General features: G+C 50.3%; 1 protein-coding gene across 12 annotated transcripts in view; it reads right to left on the reverse strand.

The window, feature by feature from the left end:
• Positions 1-24,622, reverse strand: part of ANK1 (ankyrin 1) — a 213,350-nt gene that overhangs the window by 42,920 nt on the left and 145,808 nt on the right. For 7 of the 12 annotated variants that reach the window (XM_041752228.1, XM_041752220.1, XM_041752218.1 and 4 more), the window contains exons 5-25: positions 24,268-24,366; positions 23,190-23,375; positions 22,061-22,159; positions 21,487-21,585; positions 21,109-21,207; positions 17,952-18,149; positions 16,458-16,556; positions 15,939-16,037; positions 15,412-15,510; positions 14,113-14,310; positions 13,486-13,584; positions 12,947-13,045; positions 9,999-10,196; positions 7,620-7,718; positions 5,738-5,836; positions 5,401-5,499; positions 3,972-4,064; positions 3,473-3,545; positions 2,673-2,696; positions 1,694-1,787; positions 464-542 (exon numbers count right to left, since the gene is read on the reverse strand). In XM_041752228.1, the coding sequence (XP_041608162.1) occupies positions 464-542; positions 1,694-1,787; positions 2,673-2,696; positions 3,473-3,545; positions 3,972-4,064; positions 5,401-5,499; positions 5,738-5,836; positions 7,620-7,718; positions 9,999-10,196; positions 12,947-13,045; positions 13,486-13,584; positions 14,113-14,310; positions 15,412-15,510; positions 15,939-16,037; positions 16,458-16,556; positions 17,952-18,149; positions 21,109-21,207; positions 21,487-21,585; positions 22,061-22,159; positions 23,190-23,375; positions 24,268-24,366 (2,331 nt within the window). The remainder of the gene's footprint in view (positions 1-463; positions 543-1,693; positions 1,788-2,672; positions 2,697-3,472; positions 3,546-3,971; positions 4,065-5,400; positions 5,500-5,737; positions 5,837-7,619; positions 7,719-9,998; positions 10,197-12,946; positions 13,046-13,485; positions 13,585-14,112; positions 14,311-15,411; positions 15,511-15,938; positions 16,038-16,457; positions 16,557-17,951; positions 18,150-21,108; positions 21,208-21,486; positions 21,586-22,060; positions 22,160-23,189; positions 23,376-24,267; positions 24,367-24,622) is intronic. The other 5 variants (XM_041752230.1, XM_041752229.1, XM_041752223.1 and 2 more) reach the window with 1 other exon arrangement.

Here is a 24,622-nt window from a genome sequence, read left to right on the forward strand (position 1 = left end):
GGTATTTTCAGCTCCCAATAATCCCTTGAGGAAGGGGAGGCAGAAACAGTCCCCCTTCCTAATGGACGTGAAAGAAAGGAGCAGCTTGGCATCAGCGGCCTCTCCAGCACTGTGACCCGCTGCCCCAAGAGGCGGGCCTGTGCACGGGATGTGTGGCTGGGATAACACAGGCCTTGGGAGCCAGATTTTCTGGCGTCATTTCTTGCTCGTGACTGGACCCAGCATATCTTGCACTCTCTTGGGTTCTCTGAGGCTCCTGTCCTTAATATCTGGGATGGGAAAAACTCTGGCAGCCAGGGAGACTGCAAAGGACATGTGGAAGTATGGGTCTAGGGGCCTGGTGAATGCTACGAGCTTTTAAATTCGTGGTTCCTGTCCTACTGCTGGTTATCTCCAAACCATCACTGTCCCAGGGTACCCGCTCTCTACAGATGGGGAAAAAAAGAGAAAAAGTGCTTCTTACCTGCTCTGGCTCTTCTGATCTGATCACCACTGTCTCGGGTGTGACACAAGGGATCCTCGGAATGGCTGGAGATTCTACCCTGTATGCCCAGAACACGGGAAAATCAAATGGATGATCCTTCTGAGTGGCCCCTACCTGCTGTGGGAGGCCTAACGAAACAGCTCTGTACCCCTATCCCACCTGCCCCCTTGCCACAACCCAAAGTGCCCACCACACATGCAATACAACTTAGCCTTTCATGTGGACCAGCCTCTTCCCTTGCCTCAGAGCCATTCGGGGGGCCCAACTGTCCTTCACAAGTCTGGCTGCAGGGGCTGCCTCCTGCATGAAGCCTTCCCTCGCACTTCTCACCTGCTTCTCAGCCTCAGAGCCCTTGTTAGTAGGCTCCTTGCTCTGGCCCCAACACATCATCTGCACTGCTCTGTGACCTCGGGTGGCAGGGTTGTGACCCCACCAAATATCCCAGGTGGTTCTTTATGAGGGGCCAAGTCTTGTATTTCTTCCTAGCTGATGTGTAGTAAATACTAATGATTTTGAGTTTTGAGATTCAGGTTTTCTACAGTAAATACTACATTGATGAAACACACTTGGGGTTTCACTTCCTGTTTTGTATACACCATGGAGCTAAGCTGGCACACATCTATCTTCTCAGACAACACTGAGGACTCAGTGTTTCTACAGAGTTGCTCTGTCTAGATTTATTCACCAGATCTTCTTGTGTGCTGATGCGCCTGCCAGGGAGTAAGTCAGGGAATCCTGCAGCGAGGGGTGGGGAGGAGTGTGTTTCAGACAGACACAAACCCTCCGGTGGCGGGGGGGCGGGGCAGTCTCCCTAAGGTGCTGTGTGGATAGAGGGACGTGGTCAGGGTGTGAGTCCAGCTGGGCAACAGCTGTTAATGTGAATCTTCTTCAGTGGACTTTTCTGGTGAGAAACAGGGAATGCATGAGAGGCACGGGCTGTGAATGAGGAGGTGGGGGGGCAGTCAGAAAGCTGGGAGCAGGGACACCAAAGAGGAAGAGAGGCACTGCCAGGACCACCCACTATAAGGGAGGCCTCTGCATCCCCACTCCACAAGGCACAGAACTCAAGGATCCTGAGGTGCTGGGACCCACAGTGCAATCACCCTGTCCCTGCCAGGGGCACACGAAGGGCCTGGCCTTCTGGTGACATTTCCCTGTTTGGGAGGCCCTCTCTCCTGTATCCCAGGGCTGGGCGTGTGTGCTCCTTACACTTGGTCCAGCTTCGGCACAAAATCCAGCAGCTCCTTTTCTTCATCTATATCCCTGGAATCTGGTTTCTCTGCCTTGGAGACGAGTTCTTCCCCTGAAACCACACAAGGTGATGTGAGTGATGGCAGGGAGATTTCCTCTTTCTCTATAAAAATTGCTTTCCTGCTCCTCCTCTCAATGCCGGCCCCCGCCCCCCCAGGAGTGGAGCTGGGTGTGGTCGGTGGGGGGGGGGGTTCCCTGCTGCTCTGCTGCTCCAAGGGGACCACTAACAGTGAGTTAGTCTTGGGCCAGTCCTCCTCCACCAGCCCTGGTCCATAGAGCAAGGCAGCTGCTCCTGATCCTCCTGACCAGACTTTGTAGAAGACCAAAAAATAGAGCCCAGAAAGGGCTTTCTTGGCTTGACAAGTTCCACCTCAAAACAGCCTTTGCAGGGTATGCAGATGCCAAGGAAAGAGTAGTTTCTGTCTTTTGCACACCACACTTGACAGAGGGGTGAACTACAGCGGGACCAAACCCATTCATTCTGGAGGACTCTAGGGTTTTTGGCAATCACTGGGCAGCTGAAACCTCATCCTTTCCTAAATCCATTCCAAAGAGGTTTAAACTACATCCACTAGCCAGACCGCCCCTTTGTTTCTCTCTCCTTGCTTGCCCTGGAGTGGGAGCCCTCGACCTTGCAGGGTCATTTACTGTCACTCAGCAGTGAGTGTCCTGGCTCTGTGATCTGGAGCTGACAGAATGAAATAACAACAGCTCATGCAGTTATGATCACGAACACAGTAGCATGGGTACAGACACAGAAATGGACAGGCAGGAGTTCCCCGCCCTGCGTGGATCTTATAGCTGTCAAGCTCCTGCCTCCAGAGTGTTAGCTATCAGGGGAGGGTTGAAAGCAGAAATGGATTAGTGAGAGCTGGGATTGCTTAGGGTGGAATGCACTCGTGAGAAAGGACCACAGGGAACAGAAAGGATTTCATACCCATTATAGTTATATGAGCGGTTCCTGGAAAGCAAAGAGAGCCAAGTTTAAGAAAGGACGGGATGGAAGTCAGTTAAAGCAAGAGGCATATCATTAAAGGAGACACAAAAGGAGCTTTAATCATCTCCCTGACACAGTTCTACCACCAGGGGGCAGAGAGATGATCCAGACCAGCCCCAACATTTTACATCACAAGGGCTCCCCGCAGACTTCCATGAGGAGCTGGGCTTTTGTGGGGCAGGAATAAATTCTCCTAGTACTCTGCGGTTCACAGAAGCTGAAACAACAGTGATTTCATAATAATGGAGACACTCCAAGGCCTACTGACCCATTATGTGGTCAGCAGATTAGCTTAACAAAAAAATCTGTACAGAATTTAAACAGCTTGTTATTTGATCAAAGCACAAGGAAAATATCAGGCCAAATGTTTTTTTTTTCAGGCCAAATGTTTTTGCAGTTCTTTAGTCTGAGAGTTGATGTGAGTAGAATCATACTCCATACTGTGTAATATGTGCAAACACACATATGTTTACGGAACCTCACAGAATATTGTATTTTAATCTCAGAGACGTAGATTTTTCCTTCTCTGAAAATTACACCAAAGGTGTCTTTTTGGTAACAGACAATGTCATTAAAAAGTGGTTCTCTCTGGCTTTGATACAGACCGCAGACCGTGGGCATGCAAGGATGGTTGGTCGGTGCGGCAGGTAGCAGGAAGCCCCCAGGAGGGAGGGCTCAAGGCCCCGTGTGCTCCCTGCTGTCTGACTTGCCCCCATGTTTTTGTGAATCCCAGGCTTTACCTTCATCTTCCGAGACATCCAGGATCTCATCAACTGTCTCAGGGAAACTCAGTCGGTGCTTGTCACTGGTTAACTACATTGAGAAAAAGCAGAGAATTCAACCCAAATAGATTGGTGGGCCCTTCCACTGATCTGGAGGTTACCTAGCTATGACTGTGGAGACGGGAAGGAGGTGAGAAAGGAGGTTTGTCTTACAGGAAGAGAATCAAAGCTGAGAGGCCCTCCACCTGAGAGCTGATGTCTGGCAAGGGAAGAAATAGGCGGCAGTCTCTGCCCCCTTGGGTCCAAGCACAGCCCTAAACTCGTCTTGCCAGTAGGTGGCAGTGCAGCTCCGTGTGACTGAGGAACGGGCACTGTCCCGGGCCGGCTCTGCAATGGGTGGTGCTTCCTTCCAGGCACCCCAGAATGCGCTCCTCACCCCGCAGTAACCCAGAGGGATGCCCTGGCTGTCAGGCTGTGTATGTCTGGGATCGCGGGTGTAGCGCAGAAGCTGACTTACCACAAAACTGGGCTCATCCGTGACAACCTTGAGCACGTCTGTTACAGAAATGTAGCCTAAGCGCTTGGCTATTGCTAGAGGTGTGGTTCCATTCTGGAAAAACAGCAGGCAGAGGGTGAGATCAGACAGGAGAATGGACTCTGGGAGAAAGCACTGCCCCTTTCACACAGACCAAGCTCACATTCTAATGGTTTAGAAGGCTCTTGGTGGACATGCTGCACCTCAGGACCCAGAGCAAGACCTCTCCACCTGTGTAAACCCAGACAGGTGTTAGCAAAGGAAGCTTATAAAGATGGGGCATGGGAGAGAATAAGACAGTGATGCTTTAAATCTGTAGCACTGAGTGCAGGAGTTTTGAAATGAGAACGGGGGAATCTTGCCAGGACACATCAAGAACCACCAAGAGGGAACCAGACCAACTGGAAGGAATGGGTCAGGAAGGCACCATATGCAATTCTGGAAGGTGAAAGTAGCAAGCAATACTGCTCACTGCTCCCAACACCAGTTCTTTGGCTGCTGATTACTTAGGGTTAAAACAGTTAAAATAATCCATACACAATTCAATGAACTGTTTAGGCCAATCAGCAATCACAATCAGCAGAAACAGGGGACGGGCATATTTTCTGCTCCGATTTGAAAAGACAGAACTATGAGCAAGTAAATGGATATTGAGGCTTTATTTTTCTTTTACGTTCTCCAGGTCCAGGATGTGCCCTGAGCCCTGGACAGATTCAGCTCCAACCACAGTTGTAAGTGTAGCAGCCACGTATATAGGCAAAGGTTCACATGCTTTCAGAGCTGGAAGTGGCCATGGAGAAGATCTAGTAAAACCTGCTCATTGTCAGATGAGGACACCCCACTCAATAATGATTACGTTGCTAAAGACAACCCTGAAGCCCTGAAATAGCATGAATCACTTGAGACGTTTGCTTGTGCTCACTTGCACTATACTGAAAGCTTCACATATATAGAAAGAGTTTCAAAGGTGACGTTTAAACAAAGATAAAAGGGAGAGAGTAAATGGTACTTAAAAGGATAACCTACAGGGGCGCCTGGGTGGCTCAGTTGGTTAAGCATCTGCCTTTGGCTCAGGTCATGATCCTGGGGTCCTGGGATCCAGCCCACATCGGGCTCCTGCTCAGCAGGGAGTCTGCTTCTCCCTCTCCCTTGCCTCTGCCCCTGACACTGCTCATGCATGAGCTCTCTCTCTTAAATAAATAAATAAAATCTTTTTTTTTAAAAAGGCTAACTTACAGTTTACCAGAAAGAAAAACTGATCATCATACACCCATGCTGCTGATGCAGCTGTGACTTTAAGGTCCTACAGCCTGTCCAGGCCCCAGATGAGCAGCAAGGAGAGACAGAGCCTCCTGGTTAATGAGGGTCTCCCAGGGCTGCCCATGAGAGTGGTTTTCTGATGTGTACTTACCGAGCTGACCTCATTTGGGGAAGCACCATTTTTGAGAAGCAGGGTCACGATATCTGTATGTCCTTGTTGGGCCGCCTGGTGCAAGGGACTGTATCCTTGCTGTAAAGTGAAGTGACATTTTGGCAGATTAGCTAGCTATGAGAGAAACAACTCCCCACAATTACATGGCCTGTCTGCCTTCTATGCACAACACACAAAGTAATGTAGTTTACCCATTTCCTCCCCTGGAATCAAAGCTTAAAACTGGCAGAGCCTGAGGCACACCCAGAGTAACCCTGACTGCACCCTAATTTGGTACTTAAGAAGTATACAGGTCAGCTCTCAAGTGCTCCCACACCTTAGTCTTGGCATTGACATCTGCCTGGTGCTGTAGCAGAAACTTCACCAGCTTGATATTTCCATAATGACTGGCCACATGGAGCGGAGTGTAACCCATCTGGAAAGCAAGAAGTGAGAACAAGTGAGAGGAGGGCTGCCGGGCATCCCCAGAGCCATGATGGCTGGGCCTGACTGTGATCCTTACAACGGCTGCTTAGTGGGAGGACGGCCTGGGAAGCCCTTTGGAAGGCTGGCAGCAGCTACAAGGTGTGAGCTGTGCTGCTGCTGCCGCTGGACACCACTGGCCTGGGAAGGAACAGGGCCAGGGCCAGGTTTCAGACAAATGAAGTTTGAGATGCCTGTGAGGTCCAAGAGGAGATGAGGTCAAGGAGGTGATGGGAAAACTGACACTGAGCCCCAAGAAGAGGTCTAAGTGGGCAGATCCACATTTGGAGACAGCACATAGAGGGAGGGGCAGAGAAGAAGAGGTGTGAGCAGGTGGCAGGCAAAGCTGGGCAGCCACAGGTAACAGAAGCCGGGGAAGACCAGTCCACAGGAAGAGAGCCACCATCCACACGTCCACTGGGAAGGGAGCTCCGACGGGAACACCCAGCTGCATGGAGGTGGCTGCCCACCCGGCAAGAGCACACTTACTTCCACTAGAAAGGGGAAACTCCACTGTCTAAAAACCCCACAAAATCCATCCGGGTTACTGAGTTGTGATAGAATAGAATTCATATGAACTAGTCATTGCCTGAAACAATCAGGTTTGGGGTATTTACAGATTGATTGGAGTTTGGGTGCAAGGGAGCTCATTTTCAAGGAATTCGTTCTGCTAAATGGTTGGGTGCTTCCCTGAAGACAGACAAGGCCAGGTTCTCTGGGCACTTTGGTCCTGAATGTCCTCGGGGAGCTGATGCCAGGTCCCAGAAACCATCTTGAGACAGACCCTGCAGGCTGTACCTCAAGCAACAGTATGGCTCTGGGACCCTGAATTCTAATTCAGTCTAGGGTCTCCCTCACACAGGACCCCAAAAGATCTAAGCAGGTCCCCAAAAGCCTCACAGATCCAGAATGTTGTTGGGTTTTAAGTAGATTCCTGGTGAAGCTGCAGACAGTTGGGGATAAAACAGTTGCTAGATTTTTCTCAAAGACACTTTAACATGACATGGTTGACTGGTGTTCCTGTGGAACTCTGGAACGGATGGGGGCTGGCGGGGTGTCACTTTGTCTATTCCTTTTAATACAACTGCCAGGTGGTAAAAGGCATGAAATGCCAGTTGTGCCATGAAGCTTCCTCCTTTCACCAAATAGAAACACCCTCTCCCCGCTTTGCACTCTGTGGGGGCAGCGGCACCTCTTTTTCACAGGTGTCTCACCTCACGTTCCCTCCCAGCCTCCTTCTGTCCCCTCCCCTCCTCTGGGCACATCCCACCCCATGTGCTGTGCCCCTCAACAACCCCACGGAGCTCCCTGCACACAGAAGTGGTTCAAAGAAAGTTGAACTGAATTTAGCTAATTGCTGGAATAAAAGGGGCTGGATCTTCAAGTGAATCCATGCAAGCCTGACCTTTTGACATATCTGATGGATAGAATCATGATTAAATGTTCCTCCTCATTTCTCACTATAGAGGTTCAAAGGTCTAGCAAACTTTTCCAAGTTCTCCCTAGAAAGTAAGATAATGAGATTGGTGTCTTCAATCCCCATCACCACCCCCAGGAAGTGGCAGAGAAGAATGCCCTGCGAAGCCCTTGGGGTTTCAAAGCTCCATGGATGAGCCTGCCTCTGAAGCATGAGGAAAGCAGGTCTTGGGTGGGACAAGGGGTACATACACACAGAGGAGAAGGGGGAGGAAGGAGGACAAGCCCACGTGGACACAAGCACCAGCTGCCTGCCTTACCCGTGTGGTGGCATCCACTGTGACACCATGTTTGATAAGCACGTCTGCCACTGGAACGTGGCCTTCTTGTGCTACCAGATGGAGGGGGGTGAGTCCACTCTGGAAAGAAAAAGAAGTTCATCACCTTGTATCCAGTAAAGAATCCCAGGCCACAGTGCAAGAGCACTGAGGTTTAGGGAGACCGACCCGGCCGTACAGCTACCCAAGAGCTGTGTGACCTTGGACACAGTGCTTCTGGCCCTGGGCCTCTATATCCTTATCTAAAAAAACGAGGTGGGTTAGCTAAACTAGAGGTCAGCAACGTTTTCTACGAAGGACCAATCAATACTTGAGACTTGTGTCTCTGTCACAACTACCCAGCTCTGCCTGTTAGAGTGAGAAAGCAGCTGTGGCCAGCATGGAAACAAACAGGCACAGCTATGTTCCAATAAAACTTTACTGGCACAGACAAGTGGTGGGCCGGTTTTGGCCCACGGGCCCTAGTCTGCTGATCTCTGAACTAGATAAACTTTATGGAACTTTCCATTTATGACATTCCCAACTTCCCTGATGCGAGATGAACTTTCAGACCCTGCTTTCCTTATCCAGAAAAAGAGGTTATCGCTGACCTATCTTGTAAAGGTTCACTTGAGAAAACAGAGGAAAACACGCTGGAAAGCACAACATGTCATTTAAATGTAGCACATGACTAGCACCTCGCAGCCCATGCCACTCTGTCAGGGGATGGACGATCCTGCTGGGAATGAAAACATCATCTTCCGGGAGTTCTCAGCACCCCTTCCTCAGGAGGGGAAGATGCCCCAGAGGTGTGGTCTGATGATATGTGCCCACTCGCACCAAAATGTCAGAGAAGTCTTCTTTCCCCAGTACCCTACTCAATACACTCCCTATCCCCTAACTACGGGATAGACAGAGCCATGACCATCTGTGGTCAGAGGCAGGGGCAGGGCCTGTCCCCTCTCCAGGGATGCCACTCTCCCTCCTTGGCCTTCTGCACTCTCCTGGTGGCTGCCCAGAGGCCCATGAGCAACAGGCCTCCTGGCCAGGCCTGAGCAAGTGGGGTGGGAAGGTAGGGCTGGACAGTACTACCGCAGTTGCCAGCCTCTGGCTGCCATGCCTGATTCTTGGGAGAACACGGTAACTCATCCTCTGAGGTGGTGGACGAGTGGGGATGTCTCCAGTACAGAGAATCACCGTCATCCCCACCGCTCCTCATAGAGCCTGCTTGACATGGCCCAGAGAAGAAACCAAGAATCCAATCCAATAGAACGGCCCTGCCCTAACGGTTCCCCTCCGGGGGTCACCTGCTCAAACCTGGGCAAAAAAGAACCAACGGAGCTACAGGCTTTTAACAGATCTGATTACTCTTCAAATGCTTGCCTTTCAGAAACAGTTCCTTTATCATCTAAAGAAGTGGCTCTTTGTATTGCTTCTATTATCTGAAATGTCCTGAATAGGCCAATTCCAAGAGATAGTAGATTAATGGTTGGTAGGGACTGGGAGGTTTAAGGGAAATGGGGAGTGGCTGCTAATGGGATAGGGTTTCTTTGTGGGGTGATGAAAATATTCTGCAATTCGACAGTGGTGATGGTGGCCTGATTCTGAAATATCCTAAAAACATCCAAATAGTACAGTTCAAAAGTATGAATTTTATTGTATGTCAATTACATTTCAATAAAACTATTATTTAAAAAATGAAATGTCCTAAAAACCGCCAAATATTACAGTTCAAAAGGATGAATTTTATTGTATGTCAATTATATTTCAATAAAACTATTATTTAAAAAAATAAGTGATTCTTAGTCTTTCTTGGGTCATGCATTCCTTTGAGAAACTGAGAAAAATGATGAAGACCTCGCCTAGAAAAATGTCCATGTGCCTATCCCTCCAAAACGTGGTGTACGGTCTTGGAAGGACACATACTCCTCCACCAATAGTCCCAGGATTGGGAACTGCTAGTTTAGCATATGGGTGGGCGTTTAAAAATACTCTCTCACAGAAAAAGTATATTCGGTACCAAGTTACTTACTACATTCCTGAAAGTAGACACTGGCCTATATTTGAGGAAGTGTACTATGGATATTAATATTGATCTTTTTGCAGATCCTTGAGACAATCTATTTAGAAAAGGCATCAGATAAGGTCAGGGCCACACAACCTGGGAATAAGCAACCTTTCTGATCCTGTTTATTCATTCATAAAACTGAGATAAAATCGATTCAAGACTGTTGTAAGGATTATACACACACACACACACACCACTCGACTCAGAAACTGAGCACCCAGCAGGTGCTCAATATTCAGATAGAATATCTAGTTAGCTTCTACTAAAACATTCCAAGACTACAGGGCAAAGCTGGAGAAGCAAGCCACGTTTACCTTGTTCCCCAGATTGCCATTGGCTTGTTTCGAAAGTAGCAGAGCCACCATCTCTGCATGACCCTCCTGGGCAGCCAGGTGAAGGGGTGTCACACCTTGCACTGACTCTGCATTCGCTGAGCCCCCATACTGCAGCAGACTGCGGGCCACCTCCATCTGGTTCTGCTTGGCAGCAATGTGCAAAGGGGTGTAGCCATTCTGAAACAGAAGACACCGCCAGGAGCCTGGTTATAAGAATGCTGAGTGGACAGTATGAGCATACGCCTTAATATTAAGTCTTTGGAGGGGACAAGAGAGGGTGAGGCCTGGTTCTTGGCCTGCTGGGCACCCACTAAGCAAAGCTGGCATTACCTAGGAGAGCCATTAAAGTCAACAAACCAACCAACCAACCAACCAACCACCCAACCAAATCTGTCCATTTGGAGACAGTTCTCAAGGATCCACAGAGCCAGCAAATGTCCTGTGCCTCTCCTCACCCCTGTTCTCTGTGTTTGAGCATTAACAGACCACTCTCTAGGAGGTGCTCTGTTACCACGAAAGCTAGGATTCAAGCAGGCAGCTCACAGAACTGGAAGGCCCTTATCTGCAGTAAGAACCACTCTCCCCCACCCCAACATTTCATGAGGGAAGAGTATCAGAGGCCACTTCTTTCCCTGTGCAATGGGTCTGGGGGTCCCCCTGGGCTGGCAGGCCAGGGCAGGTGATATAAGGGGACACGTGCCCTGCCAGGAATGTGGGGATATGGAGTCAGTCCTCTGCCTCTTTAACGAGATCAATGTTTTGATTATAATAATTCACTAAACAAAATAATGTTTGTAGCATATCAACGGAAAGCAAAGAAAGAGGTGTGGCTTTCTAGGTAAAGCCTATGATCTGGAGGCTTCCACAAAGGAACTCACTCTCCATGAGATGAGTATCCGAGGACATGCCTGAGAGGAACTGGGATGAGGCACTTGCACCCCTAGCCCGTGCCTGGAGCAGGTAGGTATTCACAACATGAAAGCAATGATTATTAGGACTTCTTTTAATAGACAACGGCAGTAACCGGAGCAAGCTGAAGTATACCCATGGAAGTACGATCAGGAGTCTGGGTCATTTGGGCAGCAGTGGATGTGCACACTGGCAAAATCAGCACCCCGTCCTGGCAAAGGGCACAGTTGCTTTGGAGGCAGCTCAGGTCAGGTGACCCTTGGTTAAAACTGACATACAGGAGCAGCTGGCGGTCTCAGAACAGGGACTACCCTTCCGTGCTTTGCAAAGAGGGGCATCGAAGGGAAGGAATGACCTGTTGTAGGTGATAAGGACAGGGGACAGCTAGGCAGAAAGGTTAGGGAGGGCTGGGGGCCACAGAGAAGGTCTTTTTCCCCAGGGAGATGAGCTCATCCAAAAGGATGGATGCTGGAGAGAAATCTGCCTAAATGTTAAAACAACATTAGCATCAAAATTAGAAGGGGGAGGGTTTGGTTTGGATGCTGAGAGATTTACATGTGAAATTCTACAAAATTGCCAGACGACTTGGGAAACTATTTTTGCCATGGAAACAAACCCCATCTGTACAAGGTTTGTACTTGGATAAGGCTCTCTTTAAATACCATGAACCTGGCTCCGATTTCTTTTATATAAGGAGGGGAGTGAGGAGGTGGGGAGTCCAGCTTTTTATTTTTAGAGGCAGGAGTAAGTCACATCTTAGCAGGGCTGCATGCTCATCGACACAGTGACGTGGGCTTGCTACAACAACGGGCACAGGAGCCCAAGGAGACAGAGGTGTCTGGGAGATGCGGCGTGTCTACGGCAGTGATGCTGGGAAAGTCAGATGAGCATCCACTCTGAGGAGGGAAGAGGCACCCAAGGCCTGCTCTGATTTTCCCTGACTCGTGTGTCCTTGCGTCAGAGCACTGCCCCCTGCCTCCTTGCCCTCTCCTGTGTGGCCATCAGTCCCCTCCCTCACAGACAAACACTGCACACTCTCTGGCCCCACATGAAGTAGGCTGTACCCCCAAATGATCCTCGTGTCCAGCTTGTCCTAGTTCCCTTCACCCCCAAAGTCTGATCTTATATAAGCAGCCCTGTCAACTTGAGAGGCAGCGAATATGCTACACAGAGCAGTGTATTTCAGGGGCTGCCCTACTGGACTGCAATGTCCCCCATGTAATATATATGGGTGCACCCTGTTAAATAACCCCACGATGTGTGGGGCCCCTGGGTGGCTCAGTCAGTGAAGCGTCTGTCTTTGGCTCAGGTCATGGCCCAGGGTCCTGGGACAGAGCCCTGCGTGGGGTTCCCTGCTCAGCGGGGACCCTGCTTCTCCCTCTGCCTCTGCCCCTCCTCTCACTTGTGAACACACTCATGCTCTCACCCCCCTCTCAAATAAATAAATAAAAATCTTAAAAAAAACCCCAAAACCATACCATGATTTAAAACTCTGAACTCGTAAAAGAAATACATTTGGGTGTGACTACTCACATTTGAAACAGACCCCTTGCTTCAAGGTTATGCAGGTTCACCCTCGACCCTGAATATTTCTCAGAAGTGCGGCCCTTATGCCACCAGCACCACGTGGAGTCAGAACCGAGAACGAGGCTCACTGCTTCCTGAGGCTCCCGGACACATTGACCTTTGACAAGCCAACTGACAGAACAGTAGTGTGGGGAACACATTTGTCGTGTAAACCCAATCATTCCTGCTCTGTGAGGTGACCTGTTGCTGAGATGTGTTACCACTTCCCACCCTACTCCTGGTCTCCAAATAGTAGCAATTACTGCAGGGAACATTTGTGTAAGTGAGGCGAGATTTCTGAGGTAAAAATAAAAGCAAAACATGAAAACCCTTTCGCTGCTCCTGGCACAGCCAGGAGCTTCCTGCAGGAGCTGGCCGCCTTGCAGGGGCCTCGGCCTGCACTGCATGGGTCTGGGGCCGGAGCCCCGGTGTGTGGAGTGAGGTAGGCTTACCCAAGCGGGGCTGTGAGGGGAGCCACCCCGGGGCAGCAGCAGCCTGACGATGTCCAGGTGGTTGTGATGGACGGCCACGTGCAGGGGGGTCAAGCCATTCTGCAGGGGCAAGGTGGATAAAGACAGCAGCCTTCACTTGACCGGCTTTATATGAGCCACGCCTTTGGCTGGCAGCAGCACCACTTTGGGATCTGCAACCCTTCTTTTATACAGGCACGATCTGGTTAGAAGTCCTTCCAAACCCAATTTCGATCTGAAGTCACTCAAGAGCATAACAAAGCCAGACCCCAGGGCACCTCCTAGTTCCTGCAGGGCCCGGTGGGGCAGCTTAATGCACACATGCTCCAAGAAGGCCACCAGGTTTTTCTAAGAGGACAAGGCCTTTGTCAGAGTCTTCCCAGAGCCCCTTCCCCTGGATGGCTGCCCATCATCTGAGAGATGAACACAGTAGGCCTAGGCAAGGATGCCATCCACAGATGGCAAAGCACATCCCTTGCTCTGGCCTCTAAACTGAGAGATGGAGGGAAGTTCAAACTCACTTTTCCAGCAGCATTTGGATGTGCGTCCCGTCCCAGCAGCAGCTCTGCCACCCTGACCTTCCCATACTTAGCTGCCACATGGAGAGGGGTAAATCCTTTCTGAGGAGAAACACAGGCCGTCAGAACCGTGGGTCATCAGGGCTGTCCTCCCCCAGAGAATGGGCCCATGGCAAAGGCGGTGTCCCACCTTAACTGGCAGGGAGACACCAATCAATAAAGGACACCACAATCTCTGATTCCTCCAAGAGCCCCAGGCCCCCGGGGATCAACAGGATTCCTCCGCCACTTGCCCACCACGCCTCTGGTGACAGGGCATGATGCCATCCTGTAGGGTCACTTCGACTACCAGCTAGTTTGACGGCAAGGGTTGAGTCTTACTCCTTCTTGTGTTCCAGAACCTGACTTGTCCGGAGCTAATAGCCATTCCATGATAAAGGGCTGAAGGCCAGGTGGGTGGATGAGAAACTACAGTTCTCTGGGGAAAGGATGACACATCGAACTCATAGATGTGGCTGGTCTGGGATGGCTGGCCCTCCTCGCTGCTTTCAGCATCATCAGGGCAACACAGAGCACTGGGCAGGAACAGCCATCCCACACCCCAGGCCCAGCGATGGAAGAAGGCTGTACCTTGGTCATGCATGCCTGCGATGCTTCCTTTTCCAGAAGGGCCAGGGCTGTCTCCACCTGGCCCTCTCGGGCTGCAATGTGCAGGGGGGTGTGCCCAGCAGTGGTGGCCAGGTTGGGATTCGCATTATTTTCTAGCAGGAGCTTCACCATGTTTGTGTGGCCGATGCGGGCTGCACAGTGCAGCGGGGTCTGGTCATCCTGGAACCCAAGGTGGAAACAAAGAACAGGGAATACTAAGGGCTCTTAATTCAACTCTTCACTTCACAGAGAAGAAAGGCGAGGCCCAAAGAGGGTAAGTGACTTTCTCAAGGTCACGCAGCTAGTAAGATAAAGAGCTGGGATTCAGATCAAGTTTCTGAGTTACAGAAACAAATATGCTCTCTCATTTAATCCCCACAACGACACCTCAAGTTACTGCTATTTCTACTAAATTGCCTCAAGGCTCAGCCTTCCCATCTGTAAAACAGGGACAATAATCCACCTCATGGGGCTCTGGTTAGGGTCAAGCAGGCAATGTGCACAGAATGTTTCACACTATGTTCGGCACGTAACAGGCACTCAGTGTGCCCTCTGCTTGCTCTCGTCTCCCAGGTCACGTCTGAGCAGATGCTTGCCTTTCTGTTTGGGGATGGGGTCATGGGGAAGTCCAAACGGCTGAAGGGGAAAGATGACTTTTCTTCCCACCCTTGGTCCTCCTCCCCTGATACTGAAGGGGTTCAAGGCAAGGGTCTCTGTGCTACTGGGCTCAGCTGGCAGCCTCCCCGTGTGGCCCAAATGCAAACCACAGTTCTAACTCTAAACAGAGCTCTGTCACCTGCAGGGTAGGAGAGCCCAAGCTTGGTCAGAGCCAATCACAGTGCAAATTCAGTAGCAATTCTCACTGTTCACTCATCCAATCCCTCTAGGATAACTTTTACAACCAGGGGGAATCTTCTATGTTTTAGATCAAGTAATTCCTGACTGCTTTTCACTGGCAGCATATTCTCCAAAATGTTGCCTCTCACACCACGACTGTAACCACTATGAAGAAACCCTTTCAGCCCAAAGAACTCCTGCCAGCGAGCATGTTCTTTGGACTTCCGCTATCCTAATGAGTAGCATGGCTCTGATGCAAACATATCTCTGGCCTTCTCACAGCCCCTGCACAGCAGAATCTGAGTGTTTGATACAACCACCATGGGAATGACAAGGAAGCTCTGTGCCACCAGCACTGTAGCAGGGCTTCTAATAAAGATGGATTTCTCCTCACTGCACTTGAATTGCTTACATCTCAGGATCCCTCCTGCCTCCAGAACTCACTTTGGCCTTGGCATTGACTTTGGCTTTGTTCTGGAGCAAATATTTGGCCACTTCTGTGTGCCCTGCTCTGGCTGCCATGTGTAGCGGGGTCTCCACTTTCTGTAAAACAACAGAATTATAGAAATGTTAATATATGCTGAGTTTCCAAAAGGACACACACAGAGCTCCAAAGTGCCAGCCTGGAGAGACTTGGTGGGTTTTCATCCAAGAGGTGGAGCTGTCCCAGCACGAAGCCTTTAGCCTACTGACATCTGTGTGTGTGTGTGTGTGTGTGTGTGTGCGCGCGCGCGCACGTGCACACACACACGTGCACATTCTAAGTATACTTAAAAGTAAACCTCAGAGCAGATGTGTGAATTTAATTGGGAAAGAGTCAATATATGCCCTCAATCTCCCCAAATCTGTAGTTCTCCCATTCTGAGAATTCTAGCTCTATCCCCAGAGAGGTGACCTTAGGAACAGCAGCTCATCTCCCCTCTGAGCTCTGCATCCAGAGGAAAGAGTCTTGGCTCTTCCCACTGTCTTACCACATTGGAGACATTGGGCGATGCTCCCCGCTGCAGAAGGTTCTTCACGATGGGTAGGTGCCCCATGAAGGAGGCCACGTGGAGGGGTGTCAAGCCAGACTGGAACACACAAGAGAGGGATGAGAACATAAGAGCCTTTCCTGCTCCTATAAGGAAGAGAGAGTCAGATGAATCTAATGCTTTCTTGCTTCTAGGGGTGCCAGAATGGTTTTCCAAGCAAAGGGAGTTAAATGAGATGGGTTTGCACCCAGGAAAATGGGTGGAGGAAAAAAAATCACCACAGGGTGATTCTGTGTGCTTTACAACTCAACAACTTCCATCTGATCTTGGTGAGCTCCCTGAAACTCCACATGTGTTCCCTCGCCTTGGTCACCCAATTCCTTCCTTCAAGCAGTCTGGATGTGCATACCACAGACACAGCCCTGCAGCCTCACTTAGCTATAGAGGGCACCTCTCCAGAGAGCTTTCAGAGGAAGTCCACGGGCAGAGCCCATCAGCCCACCTGCAGGGTGCTCCTACCTCCGTGACGGCATCAATGGAGGCTCCTGTCTTCAGTAGCAGCTCCATGACTCGGATGTGGTTCTTCTTGCAGGCGATATGTAAGGGAGTAAAGCCGTTCTGCAGCCCCACACATAGAGAGACAGATAAGCAGGAACTTACCACACTAGCCGAGGGGCGCCCAGCCCACCCTGCTGACGCGAAGGCGGCCTCTGCCACAGCCTGGGAGCAACGAGGGTTATAGCGAAGCACCCGAGAGGCAGGTGGCTCTCACTTTGGGCACCAAGAGTGTCCCTGAACAAGCTATTTATAAACCTTTTTTAAAAATTTAATCATATTTTGGATGCACAAAAAGGGCCTGCAGTTTCAAGTTTCCTGAAGGGGAAATTGACAATAAGGAGGACTTTAGTGAAGCAAGTCATGTTCCTGCTCCCTTGAAACCATGTGACGTTTTTAGTAAAGTAGATTTCGCTTTAGCAACTCTGCTGTATATGTAAACTCCACAAGGGCAGGGGGTTTTGTTTGTTTTTGTCCGTTTTTCCAGGAGGCAGTGGATCTCACAATGGGATGACAGGATTTTGTCCAACCCCAACCCAGGGACAGTTGGCAGTGTCTGGAGACACTGTTGATTGTCACAACCAGGGGGCGAGGATATTAACAGGTGCAGGGGGCGGGGAGGGGCGGGACGGCGGCAATGATGCTGCTAAACATCATACTGGGTACAAGCCAGGCCCCCACAACAAGGAATATTAGACCCAGAATGTCAACAGTGTTGACATCAAGAAATCCCCCAGCTAGCCCAGAGTGGTCCCTGGCACGTGGCAAGAGCTCAAGGAAAGCCTTCTCAAGCCATCCTTGCAAGACCTGGAAGCTCTCTTGCCTTTTATTTTCTCCCCTCTGGGAGTGGGCAGAGAGGAGATGGGGGTCAAGGGCTGCACCAGATCCCCGGCACTGCCTGGGACTGCCTGGCCTGGGGCAAGAGAGAGAGGAGCCATCTTCCCCGGAGGGAATTTGCTTCAGGTGAGAACTCACTTCTACACCAGCACTATGAAAGCTCTAAGCCCATGAGCAGAGGAAGGATGCTTCTTAGCTTAGCCATTTCACTCACTGCCCCCCTTCCCCACCCCAAAGCAGATAAAAAATCCAGAAATCATTGTTCCTCAGCTCTGGGTTGGCTTAGACAGAGCAGCAGTCCCAACCCCCATACATACTACGGACACTGCTTTTTATGGAGGTCTCCTGCACCCAGACCACCCCTGCTCTCACTCAGCCTGCCATCGGAGTACAGAGGGTGACACCCAGCTAGATGTGGTGGGGAGTGCGAAGGCCACCACTCTGCCTGTGGGCCGCCATGCCCCCCAGCCCTAGCAGGCCCCACCACTCTCCAGGCCGAGTCTCGAGGGTCCTCCCAAGCACTGAGTGGTGCCCTTCCCAACAGGCTCAGCCACGCAGCTTTGGTCCTACTTCCCTTAGCCTCTGCCCCTCTGGCACCTTCTCTGGTAGCCTCTCACTCACCAGGGCTCTGGAATTTGGTTTGGCTCCTTTATCCAAAAGAACCTTGGCTACTCTGTGATGACCACAGTGGGCTGCCACGTGGAGCGGTGTCAGATGGTCCAGCGTAATATCGTCTATCTCTGCGTTGTATTGCAATAGAAGTCGGACACAGTCAAGGTGGTCTCCCTGAGCCGCCATGTGAATTGGGGATAAGCCATTCTGGGAGGAGAGGGAAAAACAAGCAGTTGCAAAAGAAATGAACACGGACATTCAAGGCGATGATTCCAGCCTCATTTCCTGCTTCTTCCCTGCACGATGCTTCCACGTGGCTCCTGAGTGAGCCTGGTTCACTCTGGCCCCTGTGCTCATGCTGGTCTCTGACTACACTTTCCTTTCCATCTCATCAAATCCTCTAAGCCAGCTCCAGCCAGGCCCACCTCTTCCGAGAAGCCTTCCCTGACCACCCTATACTTCTGTCGGCTTTTCTTATATGTCCCACTCACTCAGACCTTACTCATAGATTTGCTGGATTGTCTCTGTAGTTAACTTGTCAGGTGCATGTATCCTCTCTCCTTGTCAGCGTCTTAAGGTCAGTGACTGTGCCTCATAGCTCTGAGATGCCTCATAATCTCCATATGTGCACATCATATGCCCAGTGATTCTTAATTCATGCGGTTTTGAACAAATGAATGACAACATGGAACTCAGATCTAAACCCTACTGTTCTTTGCCCCTAACAAAAATGAATTATTTTAGACAACTTTGTTAAGGACCCTCACTGCTTCCTAGGTAGCTAGTATAGATTTTCTTAAAAAATGAACAAACATTAAAAACAGAAGATTCTTCACTCAGTAGTTCACACATTAATTCAACAAATATTTATTAAGCAATTAAAGAGCACCAGGTATGGGCTAAGCTCTAGGGAAACAAAGGAGAACAGACATAATCCCTGGTAGAAGGAAGCTTCTAGACAGATGGGCCAAAGAGGTGGAAATAGATACATTGTTGCCTTGCAGCATGCTAACATCAGGAAAAGCAAGACCTAAGCATAGAGGTCCAGAGAGGGTGGAGTTTCCAGGAGGGAGGATGAGGAAAGAAGGCTTTTAAGAGGAGGTCCGGAGCTGGGACTTCTCTAGGAAGACAAAAGGGGAAGAATCTCCCAGCGAAGGGAGCAGTGTGTGCTGTAGCACAGAGGCAGCCAGCACTCGGGAACTCAGGGAGCTCATCTCTGCAGTGAAAGCTGCAGGAGGCCCAGGTGTGATGGGCTCCTGGCATACAGGAGCTGCATCATGATAGTCTGTGAGCTCAGGACCGGGAGGGTTAGCTTATAGAAAGTGACCGTGAAAAGAAGATTTTCAGGAAGGGAGACACACAATCAAGGCTGCTTGACAGCCAGCATTCATGCTATGGGTTGAATTGTGTCATTTGAAAATTTACAAGTTCAAGTCCCAACCCCAGGAACTCGGAACATTGACCTTATTTGGAAATCAGGTCACTGCAGACGTAGTTAGGTAGAGTGAGGTCTTCAGTGGGAGCCCTAAGCCAATACCACTGCTGTCTTCATAGAAAAGGGAAGTTTGGACACAGACACACACAGAGACCGTACCGTGTGACCACAAAGGCAGCGGTCAGGCTGATGCATCTACAAGCCAAGGAATGCCAGAGATCGTGGGCAACCCTGGAAGCCAGAGAGTGGCCTGGAGCAGATTCCCCCTCACAGCCTCCAAAGGTACCAACCTGGCTCACACTGATCTCAGGTTTCCAGCCTCCAAAACTCCAGAACGAGGGCCTCTGCGCTTCAAGCCACCCAGTGTGTGGCCTTTTGCTACAGCAGCCCTAGCAAACTAGTAGCCAGTTGCCATTTGGAGAATTTTACAAAGCTCAAACCATACTTCCCAACTGAAAAGATGGAAGTTTTCAGTGAAGAATTTTCATGGCCATCTTTTTAAGCTCCATTCTAATAATCTGGATAACGTAAAATCATTACCAACTTAGGAACATTTATGTAAGTTTAAATATAGGACCCCTGTGCTGAGAATTTCCTGATCGAACAATGTAATCCGTAGTAGCAATTCTACCTTCACTTATCTGAGGATTTTTTACTTTTATAATGTACTTTCAATGATACTATCTCATGTGATCATCCGGACAACCCTAGGGGAGAGGGGTAGAGCTGTCCAGATGAGGACACAGAGGTGTCAAGAAGAATAAGGAACATGCTCAAAGCCACACAGAAACTCACCACGGATGGAGGTTTAAATGCGAAACAAGCAGGTTGAAGAGAGAATACCTCCACCTTTACCCCAACCACCGCACACGCGTGCGCGCGCACACACACACATACAGAGGCCTGCTTGGTGCTGTGACTCATGATCCAAATTACAGATAGCTCTCTAGAAGATGCACGTGATAATTTATCAGGGAATAAACTGGCTTTCATGGTTATGAACAATCTGCAATCACTCACACAAAACTTCTGGAGTGCCTGGAAAGGGGCCTGCTTTCTCCCTTGCTCTATTTTGCCACCCTTCTAAATTCACCCCAAAGAAGTGGGCACAAAGCCTGGACAAGATACAGGCAGCACCAGGCAGTCTGATAGCTTCAGCCTCAGGAAGACTCGAGAACTGAAGGAGGGGCCTTTGTGCTATAGCCCCTCATGGGCCTTGAGAAGAACTATTCTGTTTTCTTTTCCAGGCTGGCCCAGGGTCTGAGGATTTCTCAGAGTGCTTGGATGGTCTCTCTTCTGGGGTCAGGATAAAAGACATGAGGGTCAATGCAGAACTGTAGCAGGCAAATGATAGACTGTGGATCAAATCTGGCCTGTTGCTTGCATTTGTAAATAAAGTTTTATTGGAACACGACTGCTAGTGTGCATATTATCCATGGCTGCTTTCCTACTTACAATGGCAGAGTTGAATCATTGCAACAGAGATCATGGCTTTTGAAGTCTAAAAATATTTACTACCTGGCCCTGTAGGGAAAAGGTTCACCATGCCTGATCTAGCTGATATTTCGAGCTATACTGAGTGTCTTCCGGGTGACAAGCACTGGGGTACACATCACACTGATTCAGCTAGTAGTATCAGCACCTCTGTTTTTCAGGGATGGGATGTAATCCTGGGTTGGCCTGGCCTGAAGCCTGCGGAAAGGATGCTCCTCACAGAAGGGAAGCACAAACCTTGGTTTTGGCTTGGATGGGTGCCCCGTGGTCCAGCAGGATCTCGGAGATTCGCACATGCCCATTCCGAGCTGCACAGTGGAGAGGTGTCAATTCATCCTTTAAAAGACAGAGTCCAAACGAAAAGCCCCAAAGGCGGCTATTAGAGCCACTGGAGGGAAGACTGCCCACAGTATCATTGCAGCCACAGAAGCGCGGATGCTTCCCTAAGCACCAGCCCGACTCCAGCATATCTGATTGTCTCCTGTTACCTCCTGGCTCCCACCGTGATGCTGGAGGCCTGTCACTAGCCAGTCATGGAGAGCCCCCGACCCCTCAGGGGTTCGGGAAGGCAGAACTCCCTCCCCTGGCCTCGCCCCAGAGCTCACCAGTACCCACCTTGGTCCTTGTTTCTATCTGGGCCCCGCGGTCCAGCAGGAGCCGCACCATGATCACGTTCCCCCTGCGGGAGGCGATGTGCAGTGGCGTGATGCCGTTCTGGAGGGAAGGAACAGGAACCAGTCAGGCGGTGGCATCTTGCTTTCAAATGCAGCTGTTATGCACTCCCTGCCCTGTGATCCCCCTGCCCCACCCCTACAGAGGCAGCAATACAAGAAGCCACTTTAAGCCTACTGTTAGGACATTTCTCATTCAAGAAAGATTTCAAAACCTGTGAGGACGTGACTGCATCATGGTTAATCTCAGCAATCTGTCCAAACTCCATCTCCCTGAGTCATCATAACAGACTGCCCTCCAGGCTTCCCTCCTCGAGTGAGGATGGGCAAATGGACACTGATGGGCAGGTGATTAGAAACCCATCAATGAGGAGACTTGATAGACAGCAGGGCTGTCTCACCCCGGGCACTGGTGTCATAAGGAGGAAATCGGTGGTGTCCCCGTGAGATGCAGAAGCCCCAGAGACCAGACAAGCCCCCAGCCCCGCCTGAGAGTGGAACCTGCTCAAGTGCCTTACCTGTGGCGTGAAGTTAACGCTGGCGCCCCTGTTGAGGAGTAGCTGGGCCACATTGAGGTTCTCATAGTGAGCTGCGATGTGGAGGGGGGTGAATCCTGTCTGCAGGACAACAGAAGGGGACAACATGTCACAAGCTGCACACTGCCATTTCCCCCTCAGAAGAACAGGGATTGTGGAAATGTCAGCAGGGCCCAAGGACGCGATACGGGAAGGTCTGCTGATGGAGTCAAGAAAAGCTTTGTGGCCAGTCCTGTTTAAAGCTGGGTGCCACCTCTGAGGGGCCCCCGTTCTTTGTTTTGAGGTTCATGTGGTCAAACTGTGGACAAGCATTACCTCACATTCTGCAGGGCCTGCTCATGCGAATGGTTTTTCATGAAGAGGTATTAATCAATGAATGAAAAGTGTTATGAGGTCCATGGTCTTAATGCTAGTGATTGTTTCAGCTCCCTATAGGGACTCAGCTGGCTGGCCAAAGGCGGCCCGTTTCACCCCTTTGTGCGTCACTGTCATCATTCTGTCCTATAACCTGAGGCAGTGCCCAATCCAGTTGGCAGCCTTCCAGATGAAACCCAGCAACCATGGGGTGGAGGGACCAGGTAAGCAGCTCAGTCTGATCCACTCTCACTATAGGAGCAGTAATTACCAGCCCAAACTTAACAGAGTGGATGAGCAGTGCCTCAATTCATCAGTCCAGGCCCTGGGGCACCCTCTCCGTTCTCATCTCCCCGTGGGGACACCTCCCATCCTTCACCAGGGGCTGGCCAGGGAAAGAGGGGGATGCATTCTAGAATACAACCTGCTGGGTTCCAAAGTGTCACTCTGACCAGAGACCCAGCCTGCCCTAGAGACTTTTCTGGATTACCAGGAGAAACAAGAATACCTCCTGCTCCACACCAAGCACATTCCCCTTGGCATTCATGAGGGGCTCAAAGCGGGGCTGTTCACGGTGGCTGCCCCCGGTCATTGGCAGGAATTGGAAGGCACCGTGGGAGCTGGGGACGCTCCGTGTGCATGGCTGGTACCATCTCTGATCTCAATCTGTTCTTGGGGCATGGTCGGGTCACCCCACCCACACGGCTCCGCAACCCAGGTGTTAGCGTGGCCCCGGTCCTCTGCCTGGCTCCCTCACCTTGGAAAGCACGTCGGGGTTGGGGTCATTCTGCAGCAGCACGGCAGCTGTCCGGGTGTCGTCGTTGCGTGCCGCGATGTGCAGGGCAGGCAGGCGCACCTTGCCCTTCGTCCCGTAGTTGATGAGGTGCGCCACCACGTTCTCATGGCCCTGCTGCAGAGCCACGGCCAGAGGGGTGAAGCCGTCCTGGCCACAGGAGAGGAGGGAAGATCCATCGGCTTCCACCCCATCCGACCACTCACCATCCTTAGGGCAGGACACTTGCTTTCACACCTCAGGGATCTATGACTGGCCCGCAGCCCAAAACGACTTTCTTACAATTCAAAGACTTCCTTGTCTGTCAAGCTCCATTTAAATGCCACCTCCTCCCTATAGCCTTCCTTGGATTTGCTTCCTTTCTCCGCAATCTCACAGGGCCTATAGCCATTAATTTTCCTTTGGAGCTAGTTTCCCGTCTGAGTGCTCCGAGAGATTTTTGCTACCTTCTGTTTTTTGTCCTACCCACCTTCTCCCCCTTCAACATGGCAGAGGACCATTCATCATTTGTTTCATGAGTATAATTAACACCTACCAAATGCTAGAAACTATGCCAGGCATTGAGAATTCGATTGTGAGCTATAGTCATTAATCTCGGTTGTGTGCCGAGGGGCCCAGGACCCCGTGAACTGGCGGAGCAGAATGAGAACAAAGTCCCATAACTGCTCAGTATGATGATGTTAGTTGTCGAGAGAGGCTCTGGCTCTATCTCATTCAATTTCATCATTTCATCAATGACAAAACTCAGGATGAGAGCTGAAGTGACTCATGGTTTATGGCAGGATCCTTTGCTTTAACGTGGGAAGGACAAGACTGAGTCTGATGTCATTTCTCTGGTATGCATCTGGGCATTCCTCAAGACCCATGACTTTGTCTCTTCCTCCCTTGCAGAGCCAGGCAGCCCCAGGATTAGTGCTGTGACCAGAAGGCAGAGAGCACTCCATGGAAGTAGCTGAAGCCACATCTGGCAATGCATGCCCCCAACAGCATCCTGCACCCAGGGACCTCCAGTAGTGTGAGGCCATTTGCCCAAGGCACTTACTTCTGTGGCTACATTCTGATTAGCTCCATTTTCCAGTAAAAACTTAACCACTTCCAAGTGATTCTCTTGTGCTGCCATGTACAGGGGTGTAAAGCCTTTCTGTAAACCAAGAGCAAAAGTCATTAACATTCACCCACAAAATCAGAGATGCTAAACCTGGTACAAAAATCCTCTAAACTTGAGGACAACTTTCTCTTCATCCTATTTTCACTGAGCTCCCCACAGGGTCATATTCCCACCAATATCTCCCATCATAAAAACTCACTAAATCTTTGAAATGGCTTTAGTGGGATTATTACAAAAGGTGACCAGGTGAGGGTGACACTCTGTGGAAATCAGCCTCTTGCACACACAC

This window comes from Vulpes lagopus, chromosome 4 (assembly GCF_018345385.1).
Source record: "Vulpes lagopus strain Blue_001 chromosome 4, ASM1834538v1, whole genome shotgun sequence".
Lineage (NCBI taxonomy): Eukaryota > Metazoa > Chordata > Mammalia > Carnivora > Canidae > Vulpes > Vulpes lagopus.